This window comes from Staurois parvus, unplaced genomic scaffold (assembly GCF_062004578.1).
Source record: "Staurois parvus isolate SC_StPar_1 unplaced genomic scaffold, SC_StPar_1.0 ptg000206l, whole genome shotgun sequence".
Classification (NCBI taxonomy): Eukaryota; Metazoa; Chordata; class Amphibia; order Anura; family Ranidae; genus Staurois; species Staurois parvus.
The window spans coordinates 3,829,606-3,850,876 of NW_028318002.1; the positions used below are offsets into that span (position 1 = coordinate 3,829,606).

The following is a 21,271-nucleotide window of genomic DNA, read 5'->3' on the forward strand; positions in this document are numbered from 1 at the left end:
GAAGAAAACACGGCCCTGAAAACCCAAAGAGAAAATCTCCTACAATACAAAGAGAAAAAAAAACAAACAAATGACTATGTATCTCTAGTAACAACATATAATCCAGTAATAGAATGGATAAGAAAGATAATGAAAGATGTGCACCCCATCATACCAGAGGATGAAACACCGAAATACGTATTCCAACCGCCACCAATGCTGGCTTTAAGGCAACCGCCCAACCTCAGGCATAAACTAATTCACAGGAAATGTCATTCTGATTATGAAGTCACAAATAATGGAACCAAGCTTGCAACAAAAACAGCTCCAAAATGTGCAGCCAAATCAACCTGTTAAAAATGGCACCTTCACAAAAGGAACCTACAATATTACAGGATAATACAGCTGTAGCTCCAGTAATGTGGTGTGACTCATCCAATGCAAAAACTTACATTGGTGAAGCAGAAAAGTCATTACAACAACGGATGAATTTACACAGACACACCATTAAAGAACATAGATAAGGAAGATGATTTCTGCACACCTGCGGGACATCATTTCTCACAACCAGACCACACTATGGAAGACATTGTTTTGTTTCTTAAAAGGGAACTTTAAAACTACTCAAGAAATAAAAAAATTCTGAACTAACAATGATCATTCTATTTGACACAAAAGATGGACTAAATGTGGACTTCAAACTTTTAAATCACTATCTAGTTTTGTGACCATTCTCACCTCTGTGACTCTTCCTTCCTCCAAATCCAGTGCCCTCTCCCTGCATTATCTCACTAACTATCCAAGTTTAATTACCATTTCTGTGCATGTTTGTATGCATTTTTTTTCTCAGAGATTGACTTATTAACATTTTGCTAAAACTTTATGTGTTAGTACTGCTTGGACTTTGAAGAAGTACGCCCCAAAAGCTTGTTCTGAAAATTTGGATGTTAGCGCAAATAAAATAAGTATGACAGAAAGTGCTGAGTTGTTTTTCTAATGAGTTAAAAACTGTGGAACAGTACCAATGCTTTCTTCTCACCAGGAAGAGGAGGAAGTTAGTGGCTACAAGTGAGCAGCTTCTTTCTAATCAAGAGAATTTAAAATTTCGGTAGCCACCAAAGAATGTTAATATATCCTCATTCCCGTTGTTCATAGGGTGACATTTACCAGTTTATGGACCCTCTCCCCCTGCCTGTTCGGAACTTAAAGCAGATGTAAACATTTTGACCTAGTTTACGCACGGTTGGTATACAGTAAAAACAGTGGTTGAGCTGTGCTTTTACTGCCTCCCTCCCAAGCTGCAAAATCAGCCATATGGGGGGAATACTCATGGCACAGCAAACATTATCATCCCTGTCATGTTCGGGGGGGGCAGGACCAACTGCTGAAAATAACCCATTCAAGTGAATGTGGCATGGTAATGTAGGCTTTTTTGGGTTAAAACAGGTGGAGGGGAGGTAGCATAATACCCTCTGAAAAGCAATCTACCGCTGATCATTCTTCAGAGAGCTAATGCAAATATAAACAAGCCCCAACTGAATGACAGCCAATTTGATAATGCACTGTATATCATAAATAGCTACCATTTTTTTTCCTTTAGCGATATTGTAGAAAAATAGTTGCAGATTTAAGAAGATTAAACAGATCTTTTGAAATGTTATTAACCTGTTAAACTCTCTAGGACATTTTAATCACTGGATTTACATTTATTTTGAGCAAATGATTATTGCTCTGTAGCCCCTTTTCTAGTAAGATATTCTAACCCTTACCCACTTTAAAAAAAAAAGCATTTTGGCTGGAGTTCAATATCAATTCTAAAAGATACAGGTATAAAGATTTGGAAAATGATTTGCTTTTACTACATTTCGTTTACTTTTTTCATCACTGTGGATTATGAGACTATATAATTTATACGGTAATTTTATTGTGTTCTACATCGTGAAATAACCACTTTATTATGCTAAGTATCCTTTATCAGCTCAATCTTTACTTGTTTTAACAAGGTACTACATTAATGGCAAAAGCCATACTTCACAAACTGTTCTTTATGCTTGCCTGGAGAGCACTGTTAAGCGATTACCTTAAAAGAAAATAAAGGAATAACCAGATGTTTAAATTCATCACAGTATATTTCCTTGTAAATTCCAGTCATTTTGCATAAATGCCTGCATTCCTGTCATTCACAATGCACTTCAAACACATCGTTCAGGAATAAAAAAGGGCAGCAATTTTTTGTGAAGTATTAAACTAATTTTCTCTTGTGAAGCTGCAATAATATTTAGGCATTTTGGCTGCTTTCTTCATTTTGAAAAATTGCTCTGCTACCGACATGTGGAAATTACAGTGTAGCTGATTTGATCTGCCTATATTTTATAAGTACTTGCCATTTTTTCCCCTAAAACACAAAGTGAACTTTAGACTTCGTTTTCCAGTGCGTATTTTTAAAGCCTTTTCATACTTTTGATGTTACAGTTTGTTTTTTCCTGACCTTCTAATATAAGTGGCAGAATGTTAGAAAATATTAAAGGCCAAGTGGTTTTAAAATCACAGCTGTGGCTGGAGAAGAGTTACAAAGCATGCCTATGTTAAATTAAAGTTCCTAACCTTTGTATGTCCTGCTGATTAAAAATTCTTTCCAGTAGACCCTACCTTTGAAATAATTCATACAGGTTTGGGCATTCAGATATGGCAATTAAAGGTTTTCTCCAGCTGAAGCTGAATTTCACCTGCTTTTGCCTATACAGTATCAGTATATATATATATCAATCAGAATGCAGTATTAACGCATGCTAAATGCATGTCAAGCTCATTGTTATTGCATCTCAAACTGCATTGTAAATTGTTTCAAAATTGATAAGATGTAAAACATGTTCAAGAATGTTTTACTTACTTTTATCTGCATTTTAAAATTTATACCGGTGCATAAACAATTCTCAAAAACTATGATCTAATCACCAACAAGCCAAGTCTCCCTCTCTTTCATGATATACCAGTTAAGGCAGGTACGTGTGGGCCGAATATCGTCCAGTTCAACAGAACCCGCCTGACATTCGGTCAGTGTGTACAGCTGCTTGTTCAACAGAAGCTGGTGTAATGTCCAGCTTCTGTCAAAAGGGAAATCAGCACTGGCAGCCAATGGCTATGAGCACTGATCAGTGTGTTCTGGCGAGGGGGGGTAGTTCCCCTGTGAGAACACAATAGCTCAGAAGGGCTAGATTGCCACAATAACATCGCTTAGTACGGCAACCTCTCAAGTTGTTTTTTTTTTTTTTTGTTCAGCCTACTGGGTTGAACGAGAAAAAACTTCTCATGTGTACCTAGTCATAAGCTCATAGTTGAGTTTGCGGGTAAGCTGCAGTTGACCAGCAGAGGAGATAATAAAGACAGTGATTTGTATAGACAGTGAAAGGGGAGTTGGTGTGAGATCCTGCACCTGCATCAACATTTATTAAGCAGAACAAGAACAGTGAAGCCCTGGCTGCATCAGGCTGTGAACACGACCAACCTGGAAAATGTGATGTAATGCCCTTAGTCTATTTGCTTTTAATATGTGAGCTCCTTGGCTTACATCCTCCAAGCTCATCACTTTCTTCCTTCACTTCTGACTGCATCCTCTATACTAGGTAAATGAAAGTAGACTAGATAAGCAACAGAGGATAGAACAGCTTACATCAGTGGACAGGGAATCTGACAAATATGGTTTCATTGGTAATTATTTCAGTAACCCAAATGCACCCCTATAATTTGATAAGAGTAGCAACCTGTGTAGCTGCATGCCTGGCTCTGGCAATGCTCAGCCCTGTTTCTCCAAGCTTTCAAAAAGCTGCAGTGCAAGCTGTATATTACTGTACTTACTTAATTCAGACAAGGTATAACATAATACATAATTTTATAGCTCATCATATGTACAAATGTCTATTTTCTATATCTAGCTGGAGCAGATGTGCAGACTCCATACTAGCAAACCAATCCACAAGGTTCAAGATCTGATTGGATCAGGTTGATTTTTAAAGAGAGAGCATTTAATTGTGCCCTCTATAACTGATTAGAACTAGATTCCCATATCTTGAGTGCCCTAAGAATGGGGTGTAGGTAATTGTGGGATTCATACACAATATATTTGTCCCTTAGTGAACTAATGACAGAATTTAATGGATCTCTTACACATTCACTATGACACAAATCTAGCTGTAGAAAAAAATACATTTCCCATGTAAGGCTCCTCATTACATAGTAGTATATTGGTTTACATTTGAGAGAAACGTTCCTTACTCTGCAGCTTCCAGACACATAGTAAATTTAGACATTTATTTAATACTAGAGCATCAGATTATGGAAGAGACATACTCCATTATCTATAGTCTGGTAACAGGCATTTCCAAATTCATTGATTTAAAGGAAACATTGTAAGGGTTCTTTCACATGGGCAGTAAAAACAGTGGACATGGCAGTCAATTAACCTACCAGCTCCTATCTATGGACTGTGGGAGGAAACCAGAGTATGCAGAGGAAACCCAAGCAAGCACAGGGGGAAAATCTAAATTCCATGCAGGTAGTATGATTTGAACTACAATGCAGGAGTGCTAACCCCTAAACCTCTGCCCACAGCAGATTTATCTGGATGCTCAAGCAAGACGAGGTAAGGTTTCTGAAAGATTCCAGGCTGGGTTAATGTCATCAGTCCATGACTTCTACATTTTCACAAAATATGCACACAGAAACACAACAGAAGATGTGGTACTCTGGGGAGTGCAACTGCTTTAGTTTCTTCATCTAATTAACCTTTTAAGCTATGAAAGTGAAATTATTGTTTAAACAGAGTACGGGGGTGATATTTTTCCTTGTATTATCTATATAGTGTGTCTTACAGAGTCCAGCAGGTTCCATTACCAGTTCAGGAGGGCAGAGTGTGAAAAAAAAAAAAAGGCTTGGCATGTACGCATATAATTCCCACATTACCTACCTTCTAATTTTTGGGCAACCTTGCTTGCTGCTTAAAGCAAGACATCAACCAAAAGGGAAATTCCCCCTTTTTTCCCCACCCCCACCACTGCCACATTTGGCACTTTTTGGGGGAGAGCAGTTACCTGGTTTTGACAGGTACCTGCCCCTACTTCTGGGTCAGATCACCGTGGCGATCTGAGCTGGAAGTCCAGCCCCCTCTCCTTCCCCTGCAGCCTTCTGGGACACCTTACAGGTTCCAGAAGATTGCTGGACCATTCACAATGAGCATTTTGCGCATGCACAGTAGGAAGCCAGGAGTGAATCTGCAAGGCTTCACTGCCAGTTTCCCTTACTTAAGTTGCCTGCAGCTGCGCCCCAAGCCGACTGAAGAATTGGCTTGGGTGAGGGCATCGCTGGGTCCTTGGACAGGTAAGTGTCCTTATATTCAAAGTCAGCAGCTACAGTATTTTTTAACTGCCGACTTTTAATTTTTTGGGGGGGAGCCTGAATTTACAGGCTGGTATTAACATAGCAAGGGGTGCTAGGTGATAGTCCATATTTAGTGTCAAGCTGAAATTACACTTTGAGACTTTTAATATAGTCTCAGGAGCAGTCTACTAGAATTACTGATGGAACAGATTTTAATTATTCACTTATCTCTAATGTAGACATCAGCTCAATGATTATTCACTGATGTCTGTGCTGCATGATTTCATACACTCAGGCTGTCATAGGCATATGTGAACAATAGAATCATTTTGTTCAGGATATACCTATTTGACCAGAAATTGTCACGCTTCATTAAAACCAAGAAATGCTACTGTTAAAGCAGCTTGCTATATACGCTATAAATAATACCACTGTGTTTGGATCTTGTAGTCCAATAGTCAGGTGTGCAATCAGTAGAAGGCTGCTTATTACAATGCAAGTTCAGAGGGTCCTAAAACCTCTCTCCATAACCCACAAATCCTATTTCACTGAAGAGGTGGGATTTTTCTTTCTCAAAGGCAGCAAGACAAGAAAAAATTAACAAATGTGTAAACAATTAGTAATTATCTTAGTTTATTGCTGCTTCATGTAATATTACTGCCCTGGGCTCAGTCCACCCATGCCTACTAGTAAATCTGACATTGTCTGCAACATGCTTTCACCTTGGAAGTTGGAGGGTCTCTGGAAATATTTTTGTAGAAATAGATATTTTAAAATTCTGATCATTATGTTAATAATTTGATAATTTCATCTTTTTAAAGTACATTTCACTCATTTATAGCTAGACTTTCTTGAGCATTCCTCCCACACTAGCTGCAGTCTGTTTTTTGGAATGTGACATAGCTTTATGTGGACATTTCATTTGCCTAATTAGCATTTGTCAGATGTATGTTTTAGGTAAACAAATTACTTTTTCTTTCTTCAAGCAAGATAAAGTGTGAAGTGTACACTTGTATATTATCAGAAAAGATTAGTTAATCCTACTTGATGGACCATATGGTAGCTAGGTAATTAAAAATATGGATTTTTAATTAGTTGCAGTGAAATTCTACTGTGAATGCTATTTTTTTTTTTCTTCTTTCTTCCTTTTTTTTCCTTTTTTTTTCTCGCCCTCCCTTCTTGGTTTTGATGTGTAGATCTCCAGATATATCTATGAGGATAAGCTAACATCATGTAATATAATAATCACCTCTGGACAAGCTCTGCATTTATGTCCTGTCACATCAAACACAATCATCCCACATATCAAAATGTCTTCTATGTAGTTTGTTTTCAGTATTTCAGTTGTGGTTTTGGTCTGTCTTGTTTGAATGTGCAATGTTCAGTGTAACATGTTAGATGTGCATTAAAGTTGAAATTCTTGTAACTGCATATGAATTAATGCCTACAGAGCCACAAATTTCTTGAAAAAAGATTGGGATGAGTATGACTAGCTTTAGGTCATTTAGTTTGGATCAGCAGAGTGCAAAAGAAAAGTTCTACTTTGCTAGGTTGAATCAAAATGAGGGAGTCTTCTGTGAGCTAACCCATAAAGTTAATGGCACAGTAATTGGAAGTCCCAGGCATGCATTGTTGAATGGAAACTAGAGAAATATACATGGGTGTAGAGGCGGGGTTGTCAAAAAAAAATTGATGTTTGCCTTGTTTGAATATAATTGTCAACTACCTGTAGTAATAATTTGTAAATATATTTATGTGTATGCCTGTTAAACTCACTTATGTTTTTCCTACTGTAGAATTTATCTGGATGCCCAGGCAAGACCGGGCGAAGTTTCTGAATGGTCCCATGTTGGGATGATGTCATCAGGCCTTGAGTACTACATTTTCACTAGTACAAGATATATATACACAGAAACACAACTGGAGAGATGGCACTCTGGGGACTGCAACTGTTTCAATCTCTTCATCTCATGAACCTGCTGTGCTATAAAATCTACAGCTTTTTTTCTTTACAAGAAAATTATGTGCAGACCTGTATTGATTTTATTTTTGCTTTTGTCTTTTTTTTTTTTTGTTTTGTTTTGTTTTGCATTGGGATTGTGGGGCACATTTTAATTCACCCTTATGATGTTTCTTTCTATTTGTGTTTTAGTTGAAGCTAACCATAGTACAGGTATTAATTGTTGCATTTATAAGTCTTTACTTTCATTATTATTATGGCTCAAAAGAGATTGAACTTATGAATAAGTTGAAAACCTTGGTACCTGTCAGTAAGAAGAAAACAATATTGGTAAACCGCATTTTGCGAACTGTCATATAAGGTTGGATTTTAGCACATGATGAATGTTGCAGTAGGTTTTTATTTGGTACTGAAGTAAATTTCATGATGTACATAATGTAAAAGAGCAGCTGACTAAGGTGATTATGTAGAATTTGTGTGATGTCTCCCTTTGTTAAACTGATTATATCTATTTTCGGCAATAACTTAAGGACAACAACATTTTTGAGTCCTCGGTTTTTATATAAGTGCTTTTTTTTTTTCTTGTTGAAAGAGGTGATATTCTAAGGTTTTATGAAATTCATTCTTAATGCAAACAGAAGTGCTGTAAATAACCTTCCATAACTACGTGTAAATTCTTAGAAAATTATATATATATATATATATATATATATATATATATATACATATAATTTTTTATTTTTTTTTTGGAAGGGCAAGCAGTCAGTAGCATCTCTAAACAATAAAGGGGATTGATAAACGCATTGTTAAAGTTAAACCCCAAAAGAGTTGCCGCAATGTGCCCTATTAGTTAGATTAACACTGTTAAATTTGTTGTGTAGTTGTTTAGACCTGATAACTGTACTAGCGTCATACCAGCATATTACCTATTTAAATTATGTGCACAGCTTAGAAGTCTAGTTCTATTTTTGTTGATTTGAGGATAAAGATAAAAATACCCAAAATGAAAATTAAGCTACCGTTTAATATTTAAAGTATTTTAAGATTGAAATGCGTCAAGTTTTTTTTCTCTATATTTAAAATAGGTCAAATAATTGTCCAGTCATTTCAGCTGCTCTATATATCTGTATTCTTTTTCTTCTGCTTTGTTGTCTCCAGTTACTGACATATGCCATACAAGAAAGGCATCATTCACCCTGTGTTACATAATTATATTTGGGGTTTTTTTTTTTCACTAATTAGGGATGCAAACCATTTGTTTTAATACCTCAGTGCTCTAACTATCACAATAGAGAAGATAAAAGAAATAATTTATTGAAGAAATAATAACAAGGGTATGGAACATCATTGCACTGTGACTGGTAGGGAAAACTGACAATTTCCTATTTGCACAAGCTTTCTTTTGGCTGTTTTATATTTGATCCTCTCTGGGGAAACTTATGAAGGATATTTTAATTTAATTTTTTAAATATCAATTAAAATTCCTACAAGAGCAATCTAGAAGTATGACTTGGTGTATATGGCATTAACACCTTACTGTTGTGTGCGTATATATATATATATATATATATATATATATATATATATATATATATATATATATATATATATAAAATCAAGTTTTAATATTTTTTTTATTTTATTTTATAACTGTTACATGTATAAAATTGGTACTTTTCTTTTCATACAGCCAGTACAAGACACTGAATGCTACATTTCTGAGACAAAAGCTGCTGCACTCCTATTTTTTATAAATATTAGTAACAAGTAGTGATACCATACGTAAACTAGAAACGATATAGATATTACTGAATAGGGAACGATCATACTGATTTAAAAGAAACAATTTATTTTTTTTTTAATCTTCCTTTAATTGTCCTTGTGTGAATGTGGAAAGTCACTTTTTGTTTTGTTCAAATAAAATTCTATTTTTTTTTAACATTGAAATTAAATCACTTTAATAAATCAAACCAAACTGCTATATGTAATTAAAGAAAAACTAAAAAAAAAAAAAAATATATAAAAAAGTGAACGTGTTTCCCCAAATTTTAATCTTTAAAGTCAGGGGATTTTTTAAAAGCAAATATTTTGTTAATGTTGATAATGTACTGTACTTCCATATATTATATATATATATATATTTACATATATATAAATATTTTCTTTCCATTCCCAGACACCTCATAGAATATTCTTTTGTCCTTACCTGTATCTTAGCAATGTAAATAGTGGCTGTTGTGTAATTGTGCTTTCCTGTTGCTAACATACTAAATTCATTTTCTCTTTTCTCCTAGTAAATATTGGTAGATGTGTAGAAATTAAAAGTACAGACACGATTAGATGTAGTTCTTCGGATTTAGGACCAGTAAGGATAGAACTTTCTTTAAATTAACAACGATTTTTAGACTTTTTTTTTTGATGAAGTATATATGATTTGTTATTTTATTGATCTGAAGTGGTTTCAACTAACCAAAGGTCTCACAATGCTAAAAATGCTGGCAATCTCTAATAGGCATTTTGCAGATCTCCCTACCTTCCCTTGATTTTAAAAGGGGAATGCCATACTACCTTAAATGCTAATGCTATATATGCAAAACTGGATTTTTTAATTTATTTTTTAAAGAGGGAGGCATGGTATATAAAATGATTTTACTAAGATAAAACAAATATTTTTTTAAGAATGCTCAGATGAAATAGATAATCTGTGTGAATATGTTTTACATGTTGCTATATAAGAGTCCCATTGCCCCATAGATGAAATGTGGAACCTGCTAAATGTTTCAATGTGGCTACCTAGATCAAGGTTTGCTCTAGTTCCCTGCTCATCTAGTGCATTCATGGTTTTGTATACTCTCTAGCACAAAGTTTAATTGTCTCTTTATTTTACTCAAGGGCAAAGGGTCGTGCCTCCAGAACACATTTATAAAAATGTGTTTTCTTATTAGATTGCTACACCAGCATCAGTTGTTGATCGTTTTCTTGTTGAAGGCATCCAAAAAGTTGCAATTAGAACGCTGTATAGAAACCATTAAAATTTAAGAAATATTTTTACTGTAGCACGACTTCACTTTTATTTAAGCAATTATATTCAACTCAATCAACTTTTTAGTAGAACTCATATATGTTACTTCTGATCACCAGCTGACCAGTGAATGTTTTAAGCAATACTAACTCTCATGACAGCATAAGTATCACTCCTGACTCTTATGCCAAGACTGCTGTTTATTTAACTGGAAGTTATTTCAGAAGACAATCACATTACCAGCTATCAATTGTAGATTATTTTTTTTTACCATTACACGTTCTTAACCTTCTTCCACATAACAATGTCCCTCTGAATGCACATACAAAATTAAGTGCAAGGGACACTGAAAGAGCATCTGAAATAACATTATATGTATTTTTAAACATCATTTAGTTATGATCTTAAAGTTTAAGTTTATTTGATATTTTTGCCTGCTGGAAGGTAAGCAAACAAAACAGTATCCCAAAGTTTTTATATTACATATACATTATTAGCATGTTAAGTTTACTTTAATGGATGCAGAATGACTTTGTTGCATATGTATGTCTAATGTCTTCTTTTAATTATATGGTTCAGCACCAAATGGAACCCATTTTTGTTTGACTGTATGCATTTACTATAAGTGCAGGAGTATTAGCTATGTCAGCATAGATGATCCTGGGTGAAACAATCAGTTTTATAGCAGCTGTGATATCTAACGGTATCAGATCTGTCAGCAATTGATTTATATTCTACTTGCTTGCTGCTAGGACAATAGGTGCTTTTTTCGGTGACACAGATTTGACAGATCTTATGTAAGGTGACCAAGTACATCCTTACGTACACACATACCATCATTGTAATGTGATGCATAAATATCTGAATGTTATTAAATATTGTTCAATATATATAATGGACTTAGATATTGTCTTATAGTAGTTTGATGACCTCGGCCTTTCCTCTGTTTGTTACATGTTACTCTTGTTAGTTGGTAAAGTATGTACCATTAGAAACTCTCCTTCTCTGCTGGTTGGAGAAAAATAAAAGATAATTAAGTTCTAGTAGTCTTTCATTTTCTAAATAATGTTGAGCTATATTACATGAAGTATGAAGATAGATAAGATGCACTTTGGCAGTCTCAAAAAATCTTTTGGGTCTTGTATGTTTTATCATGTTTTTTTTAGCTTAATGGAAAGTTTTGGTATGTGTTCTGCAGCCTAGTATAGGATACAGCAACAAAAAAAAGACATAAGGTTGCAGCTAGTTGAGTGTCATGGACTCCACAAAAAAGCAAGGTCCTCTTAAATATTTAAGACTTTAAGGCCTTGTTTACACTTTGGGTGGGTGGGGGGGAGGGTACAGGCAGTTGATCTGAGTTATTACTTCTCCCCTTAACGTAATATAGTGGCCCGGGGGGAGGGGGATACACATGCTGCAGCCAAAAGTGCTTTGCTTTATGGAAAAAAAATATCACAGGCGTGTTCAGCAGGCAGTACTACTGCCAAGCACCACACATTCATGTGAATGGAGCCAATCTGTAACCTTCCTGGAACTGCATGCACTGTATGCCATTGCAGCATGCTGCTGCATCTTTTCAAGGGTTTCAATGGCCATTCCAGAGGTGACATAACATCTCCAAGCCACCTGTCAAATGGCTCTGAAAAGTGATCAACTATGGAATTTTGATTGAGTAATCCATGCGTTTTACCAGTCTCCACGTACTCAATTTAGCTATTCCAACTGAATTCAATTTAAACTGACACCTTAGGTTGTTTCCATCTTAGTTGATGATAAACTGTACATTTTGAGGAGTTGACATATTAAAATCTTAATGTATGTGGCCACCCTAATTTAGAAAACAAATTTGTGGGCTTTCCTCACTTTCTTAAGTGACCTCAGGTCCATTTAGGCAGAAATCTCCATGTGCTTGCTTGCAGTCTTAGATTATTTTCAAAGCGCTCTGGATCCCTAAAACTTTGGCTGATAAGATGTGCAAACTTTGACCAGAGCTTGCATGGTTCTGTTCTGTCCAAACTTCCTCTGGCTTCACCAGATAACTTCCTATTTCACAGAATATGTCATGTCGGTATCCCTGGTCGAGAAATGTGCAGGTGAGTTCAGGATGCGAACATAAAAGCTGCTGTTGCTATTTGCAGAATAATGTGCCTTTTTGTTTTGGGATTCCAAGATGCTCTCAACATAATATCAAACACTGAGAGGAGGTGCCTGGAAGCAGTTTTATGGACCTTCGGCCATTTAAGCCAGTGAACAAGTTTAAAACTTCTGATCACCCTACCCTTTTCTTGTATTAAAAAAGCCTTTTAGCCTGTGCTACAGAAAAAAAGTACTCCTGTGTAAGCATTGTGTGATCTTAATTTAAGGGAGAGGATAAGGATTAGGGCTGCTAATTATTCCCATAATCCAAGCCACTTCAGCTGAAGTTATGAGACCAAATGGCGAAACATCACATTACTAACAGTTACTAAGCAGTCCATTTTAATGTGACAGCAGTAGGTTAAATCAACCAGCAGCAATATAATGCACCAATGAATGAAAAGTTTTAGTAAGGAAAAATTTGTAAATTGTGTTGAAGCTCTGCAAAATATTTTAAAAAGTAGACTGTGTCTACAATATTATTATAAAGGGGGCTCAGAAGTAAAATATTTTAGATAATTAATTGGCAAATAATAGCTACATACCTTTATATTTTAAGTAAATTAAATGGGAATGTTTGTGTGTGGATAACATCCCTGTAATAGGACTGACTTTTTATTGAAAGTGGGTGAAGCTTGTAACTGTGCTTGAAATTTTCGTCAATATAGAAACTAAAACCTTCATGGGAAAGCCAGCTGAGTAATGAATAATGCCTGACATCGCAGGGTGGGTAAATGTACACTGTTTTTGATATATACTGTAGGAATGATACTAGGATATTTGTTAGGATCTAGTTTATTGTGAAAATGTATGAGCAGTTCTGAAATATTTTAAAATTTTGATAGATATAATACCATATTCCACAATAATAATTTTGTTATTAAAACTGTAACAATAGCTGGTCAGTCCAAACCGAGTTCTACTACCTATTATTCATTTTTTTTTCTCATGTACCTTTTGAAATGTTGATGCTTTTAACTGCATTATTCAGCTTTACTTACATAAAACTGTGATGGCAGAGGGAACTGGGTAAGCCAAATAGTTATCATTTGCTGGTTGGCAAGCCTGACAAAGATTTCATATACGTTGCTTCATCTTGTAGCAATTTAATGTAAAAACTGACTGGTATACCAGTCAGATTTTATGTTAATTGTGTGTCTTATATGAGCAGAACCCTTGTTTGCAACCAGTAGCTGACTTTCTATTGCCTACTTTTTTATAGCAAGTAATGACTGAAACTACTGACTACTACTGAAATCATTTAATGTCATGTTTTACTACCAATGGCGATGTTAGTTGTAGACATCCATGAAAACCGTTCTTGAAAAAGATTGGCACAACAATGCTAATCAGTGCCTTTGTATAGTGGAACAAGTAATGTACAAGCAATACTGGACTTTAAGTGCACTGTTACCTTGAAATATGAGTGAAGCGCCTTCATATTACACTGAGGTTAAACCCTGTTAGAATTGCTAGGCCTTCATTGACCTTTTCCGTGAGCATTGTCTGTTTTATTCTATTTTGTTTTCTTTTTTATTATTGTCTTAAGACTATGGATTGGATTTCCAATGACTTCCTAATGTTGAACTAAAGCACTTCATGAGACCCTAGTACTATAAACACACATAAATAAAACTATCTAGCACTAAAAATCAATTATGTGAAATGTAAAAGAATGGTACAAGCATACACAAAGCTTGTTAACTGAACTTAGAGTAGAATTAAAAAAAATAAACAAATAGCTTGTATCTGTTTTAAAAATAGACCTGCAATATTGCACAGACACCAGTATAAATAAAAACAAATTTAGAATATTTTATTGTTTTTGAATACAAGATTAAGCACGACAACATTTCATGGTGTTCAGATAGCTACCCCTTCCATAATAGGCAACAAATACCCTATCTTCTAAAAGTAGTTTTATACAGATCAACTTCTCAGTGCAAAACAAATGGCAAATTCATGAGCACGATCCCCTTGGTTAAAATGAAGCTTGACCTATCCTTTTTTCCTAGGTTCCATTTTGTTCACCTAAAGTTGAACTTGTAGCTTGGACTTTAAGGTAGCATGGCTCTGTCACTGTCATTTTGTTTCATTGTACAGCAGTTTACAACTGATGAATGAGGCACATTGTACTAGACTAGGTCAATTGTTGGGTAATTGTTGGTTATGACGACCTGAAAGGTGTACTAATTTGTATATTGTTTTTGTTTTTCAGGAGTAAAATGCCATTTTTTATTCTTAAGTGTGAATGAGGGCTAGGGATGTAGCCACACAGATGTTTTAAATGTTTGCCATAACATAAGCAAGACTTAAGCAATATTATTTATTACATTGGTAATGTGTCATCCATTGTTTGTGTAATGTACAACTGTTTACAAAAACACTAACTTGTATTTAACTTGAAAAATAAGTGTCTTGTATGGTATTCCTTTGAAGGTAATTCTACCATGTCTGTTACTTATGTAAAAATGATTTTCTAAGGAACTTAATGAATCTGTGATGGCGCCAATGTAATTTTACTTTACCAAGATATTCTGTACATACAGTTCTGTTTTACAGAAGCTATTCATGAGTGTTCAGAAATCTGACTATTAACTTTTGTGTAAACACTAAGATTTCAGTATATTAAGCAATACTTCTCTACACTGTAATGACTTTACCAAAAATAAACTGAAACTTAAAAAAGAATTACAAAGATTAAGTCACCCAAGTTGCCCATTCAAATGTATCATGTATTACTGAACAATCAGAATGTACTGTTCTGTAGATGAGTTACAATTTTGTTTTTCTTTTTTTTTTTTTTTGTCTTTTTCCGATCTAACAGGGTAGATAGGGAATAACAAGAAGAGTCTCCAATGCTTACTATAAACTGCACAAAGCACCCAGTGCAAGATATGTGTGCCTCTATTGGAATGAACGAAAGCTGATAAATCTAGACGCTTATGCATTAAGTGCTAGGTTCCAAGGTTTTCAGAATGGCAAACAAAGCATCACTGATGGTTCTACGTATCTTAACACAAATTAACTTTATTAATGGCACTGTGGCAGACCTAGCCCTTACTTTTATACTTTAGTATGAACTGATGAGAACTTTGGTAGTGACTATTTTTTTTATATATATACATATGTATGTATCTATATATATATATATCTCAAGCATCGCATCTTTCAGGTCTTTGTGTATGGCTTCTCGAAGCCTTGTTGTAAAATACTATGTGGATGGGGGTCTCTCACATAATAGATGTGGAAAGTATAATTTTATATTTGTATTTTCAAATAAATAAGTTTGTGAAAGGTTTCCATCCTCTACTGTGGTCCAGAATTCAATGTGTTTGTCTGACAACAAAAAAAGAATAAATAAAATAATTTGTTTTGAAATGTGTTCTTTGTCTTTTCTGTGAGAAGTTCAATTGTTTAAAGTGTTTCCTATTGCTGTTATTTGAAATGAAAGCAAGCATTAACCTCTTCAAAGTGAGAAAAAATGGTAAAACATATACCATCATAAGTTTTGTTTTGGTTTCCATTATTTAACAGGTTTAAGATCTCAGGTTAGTGAAGTACTCCATGTAAGAGATTATTTAACTCCTTGGCACCAGTGCCTCCTGACCCTTTAAGGGGTTTCAGATGCTGGGAGGTGGGGTTACTCATCATGTGACTGCTGTGATTGGCTGTCACATGATTGCAAAGCTCCCGATCACAAGTAGAGATCAGGAGCTTTCCGTTAGCAGCTGGTAACTGTCCTGAGAAGCGTGTACAGTGCGTCCTTTCGGCACAGTTCTGTTTATCCTTAGGTATGCATATATGCGACTCTTGGCATTTAGTGATATTTTAACCCGTGCTTAAGTTATCCACTTGCATGTATTAATTTATACCTAAATTGAACATCATAATATAAACATAAAATTTACATGTTACAATATAAACATTACAATACATAAACAATGTATAAATTACAATATATAAATTAAAAAAAACCCAAAGTGCAAAAAATTATCTGATCAAATCAATCAAACAAGGCTGCTGATACAAAAGGTACTGACCCTCATAAAGTTGACTACTATCATTGTTCATCTTGGCATTAAGGCCCACCTGCCGAGAGGCCACATATATGCGTGCAGCCAGCGGGAAGGAGTTAAGGTTTAACAGTAGGTATAACTAAAACTAAAGTATAAGTGTGTGTGTGTATATGTATGTGTGTGTATATATATATATATATATATATATATATATATATATATATTATATATATATATATATACACACACACACACACACTGCTCAAAAAAATTAAAGGAACACTTTTTAATCAGAGTATAGCATCAAGTCAATTAAACTCCTGGGATATTGATCTGCTCAGTTAAGTTTAAAACAGTTTCAGCTGCTTTGGTGTTAATGAAATTAACAACACGTGCACTAAATGGGCAACAATGAGATGACCCCCAAAACAGGAATGGTTTTATAGGTGGAGGCCACTGACATTCTTTTCCCTACTCATCTTTTCTGACTGTTTTACACTAGTTTTGCATTTGGCTAGCATCAGTGTCACTATTGGTAGCATGAGACGATTCTTGGACCCTACAGAGGTTGCACAGGCAGTCCAACTCCTCCAGGATGGCACATCAATGCGTTCCATTGCCAAAAGGTTTGCTGTGTCTCCCAGCACAGTCTCAGGAGCATGAAGGAGAATCCAGGAGACAGGCAGATACTCTAGGAGAGCTGGAAAGGGCCGTAGAAAGTCCTTAACCTATCAGCAGGACCGATATCTGCTCCTTTGTGCAAGGAGGATCAGGATGAGCACTGCCAGAGCCCTACAAAATGACCTCCAGCAGGCCACTGGTGTGAATGTCTCTGACTAAATAATCAGAAACAGACTTCATGAGGGTGGCCTAAGGGCCCAACATCCTCTAGTTTGCCCTGTGCTCACTGCCCAGCACCATAGAGCTCGATTGGCATTTGCCATTGAACACCAGAATTGGCAGGTCTGTGCTTTTCACAGATGAGAGCAGGTTCACCTTGAGCACATGTGACAGACATGAATGGGTCTGGAGAAGCCGTGGAGAATGTTATGCTGCCTGTAACATCATTCAGCATGACAGTTTTGGTGGTGGGTCAGTGATGGTCTGGGGAGACATATCCGTGGAGGGGCGCACAGACCTTTACAGACTAGACAATGGCACCTTGACTGCCATTAGGTATCAGGATGAAATCCTTGAACGCATTGTCAGACCCTACTCTGGTGCAGTGGGTCCTGGGTTTCTCCTGGTGCATGACAATGCCTGGCCTCATGTGGTGAGAGTATGCAAGCAGTTCCTGGAGGATGAAGGAATTGATGCCATCGAATGGCCCCCATGCTCACCTGACCTAAATCCAATAGAAAACCTCTGGAATATCATGCTTCGGTCCATCCGACGCCACCAAGTTGCACCTCATACTGTCCAGGAGCTCAGTGATGCCCTGGTCCATATCTGGGAGGAAATACCCCAGGACACCATCCGTCGTCTCATTGGAGCATGCCCAATTTTGTCAGGCATGCATACAAGCATGTGGGGGCCATACAAACTACTGAGTACCATTCTGAGTTGCTGCAATGAAATTCCAGTAAAATGGACTAGCCTGCTGCATCAGTTTTTAACTTTGATTTTCAGGGTGTCTTTGAATTCAGTCCTGATAATTTTCATTTCCATCAAATGATGGGGCATCCTTACATTCCTAACACATTACCCAGTCCATATCAGTACAGATATCCAGTATGATATTTTTCCCTATTGAGATCTGATGTGTTTTTAAAGTTTTTTTGAACTGTGTGTGTGTGTGTGTATGATATATATATATACATTGTTTTTTTTCGGGTAGAGTTCAGAGGTATTCGAACACCTGGCTTTCACTGCTTTCTGTGCCCCCATTATGGAGACCCTCACTGTCCTGTTTACCATTCCCATCAAAAGTGAAATTAAACAAAATGCCCAATTTTGGGTTGTCCCCAGAACAGTAATAGCGGGGAAATCTTCCAACGGGGGAACTGATTCTGGTGACATCCAGGAATTCCCTCTTTATGGAGGTATTTATATTCACACCTGTTTTGGCTATGATACAGAAAGGGAAATCTCCCTGATAGGACACAAATTGCAAGAAAAACCTTATACTTTTCAGAATGAAAGAAGTTTTGCCTTTAGTTCCACTAAACCTAGTACCTTAGGCATACCTTGTGTATCCTATGCCCCCATACTTTACCTGCTGTGGCCATTCAGATGGACAGCTGAGGGCGGGCACTGTGATGCTAGAGCACTGATAGTGATATCTGTGTAAATGAGGAGAGTGGAAAAAAAAGTTTAGGTTTTTAAATAAAAAGTATTTATTTTGAACTCTTTAAATAACAGTAGTTATCCCTAATTGACTTGTTCCTCACCTGCATTCATTAGCTTTGTTTTATGATTGTTCTTGTGTGGTTAAACGTTGTTTTACACATCTGTTACTTTATGTAACATCATATTTAAAAAAAAATGCACAAAACTTTACAAAGTCTTTATTTCATTGTTAGATTTTTACAACACAGTTTGATTAGTTACTTTTACATGCAGAAAAAAAGTGCTGTGTGATCTACACTTAAGGTACATTTCAACAATCCCCAAGAGAAAAAGAAAAGCTAGTTGTTTTTTTTTTTGTTCTTTTATTTATAGGATTCACACAAAGTGATGGTACAATTAAATTTCATAATAAAACAAATAACCAAAGGCAAGAGAGGGCTCACAGGGATTGATTTACTAAAGGCAAATAGACTGTGCACTTTGCAAGTGTGTTCTCCTTAGGGATAACTGTAACGTGCACTCACAAAGCATCTTTGGGAATAGCAATGGTTAGTAGCCAGGGCAATATAAGCCTGCAAAAATGGGTAGATAAGGGTATAAACATTTGTAATGAGAAAGGATTAGGCCATTCCGAGCCAGGGGCCTTTCCAATTTGGACATAGAAATGGCAAAAGATAATTCCTCATCAGATCATTTTCTATTTCAGTGCATGTGTTCATTGGGAGGGAAGGGAGATCTGTTTCCAAACTGTAATTAGTAAGGTCCTGAAGGCTTCTGCTATGTCGCATTGACTGTGACAAGATGTCTCCATCGTTGCCTGTAAAGAGACCATTGCTTCCTAAAGGGCCTTGGCTAACCATATGGCTTGTCATCATATTCAAAGAATGTCTGATAGTTACATAGTTAGACTGGTTGAAAAAAAGACAAGTTCATCTAGTTCAACTAATAGACAAACAAATAAAACACACTCACAAATACAAAACCTCAATGTACACAATCTTATACCCACAGCTGATCCGGAGGAAGACAAAAAAAAAAAAAAAACAACATGATGCAATTTGCTGCAGAAGGGGAAAGAATTCCTTACTGATTTCCCAGGAGGCAATTGGATATTCCCTGGATCAACTAACTCTGGTGCTAATACATATACATACACTCACTGGCCACTTTATTAGGTACACCTGTTCAATTGCTTGTTAACACAAATTGCTAATCAGTCAATCACATGGCAGCAACTCAATGCATTTAGGCATGTAGATGTGATGAAGACGACTTGCTAAAGTTCAAACTGAGCATCAGAATGGGGACAAAAGGGGAATTAAGTGACTTTGAATGTGGCATGGTTGTAGGTGCCAGGCAGGCTAGTTTGATTATTTCAAAAACTGCTGATCTACTAAGATTTTCACACATAACCATCTCTCGGGTTTACAGAGAATGGTCTAAAAAAGAGAAAATATCCAGTGAACATCAGTTGTGTGGACGAAAAAGCCTTGTTGATGTCGGAGCAGAATGGGCTGACAGGTTGCTGCAACCATCAGATGATAGGGTCAGAATTTGGTGTAAACAACATGAATGTATGGATCCATCCTGTCTTGTATCATCGGTTCAGGCTGGTGGTGGTGTAATGGTGTGGGGGATATTTTCATGGCACTAGCAAGGTGTACCTAATAAAGTGTCCGGTGAGTGTATGTATACATACATACATCCATTTATATCTTGTGCATTTAGGAAAGAATCCAGGCTTTTTTTTTTTAAACAACCTACTGAGCAAGCCAGAATCATCTCCTGATGAAGTCTATTCTATTTTTCACAGCTCTTACTATGAAGAAGCCTTTCTGTATATGGAGATTAAATCTCTTTTCCTCCAGAGAGTGCCCCTTTGTGCTTTGTGATGACATTATGATGAATAACTCTACACCAAGTTCACAATACGGAACACTTATGTATTTATATATGGTGATCATATCTCCCTTAATTACATCTTCTCAAGAGAGAATAAATTCAGTTCAGTTAGTATTTCCTCATAGCTGAGCTCCTCCATGCCTCTTATCAGTTTGGTTGCCTTTTTTTTGCATTTTCTCCAGTTCCTCAATATCCTTTTTATGAACTGTATGAATGTCCAAAGCTGAACTGCATATTCCAGATGTTGTCTTAGTAATGATTTGTAAAGGGGCAAAATTATGTCTCTCTCTCTCGCACTCTCTCTCTCTGCAGTCCCTACCTCATTTAATACAAAAAGTATTTTGCTTGCTTTGGAAAATGCAGTTTGACGTTGCATGCTATTGTTAGGTCTATGACCTACCAGAACACCCAGATCCTTCTCCATTGTTGATTTCCCCAGTTTTATTCCTACTAGTATGTATGATGAATGCATATTTTTAGCCCCCATGTGCAAAACTTTACATTTAAACCTCATTTGCACAATTAAACAATGTATTGAGGTCTGCTTGTAAATTGCGGACATCCTGCATGGACGTTATTCCACTGCAAAGC

At 36.1% G+C, this 21,271-nt stretch overlaps 1 protein-coding gene across 5 annotated transcripts in view; it reads left to right on the top strand.

Moving 5' to 3' along the window:
- The window catches only part of MSI2 (musashi RNA binding protein 2), an 853,268-nt gene extending 837,417 nt beyond the window's left edge, over positions 1–15,851 (top strand). For all 5 annotated transcript variants that reach the window (XM_089678522.1, XM_089678523.1, XM_089678526.1 and 2 more), the window contains one exon: positions 7,149–15,851. Coding sequence is in view for 2 of the 5 variants with exons in the window: in XM_089678526.1 (XP_089534652.1) it covers positions 7,149–7,210 (62 nt within the window). In the remaining 3 variants the exon portion in view is untranslated. The remainder of the gene's footprint in view (positions 1–7,148) is intronic.
- The last annotated feature ends 5,420 nt before the right edge of the window (positions 15,852–21,271 follow it).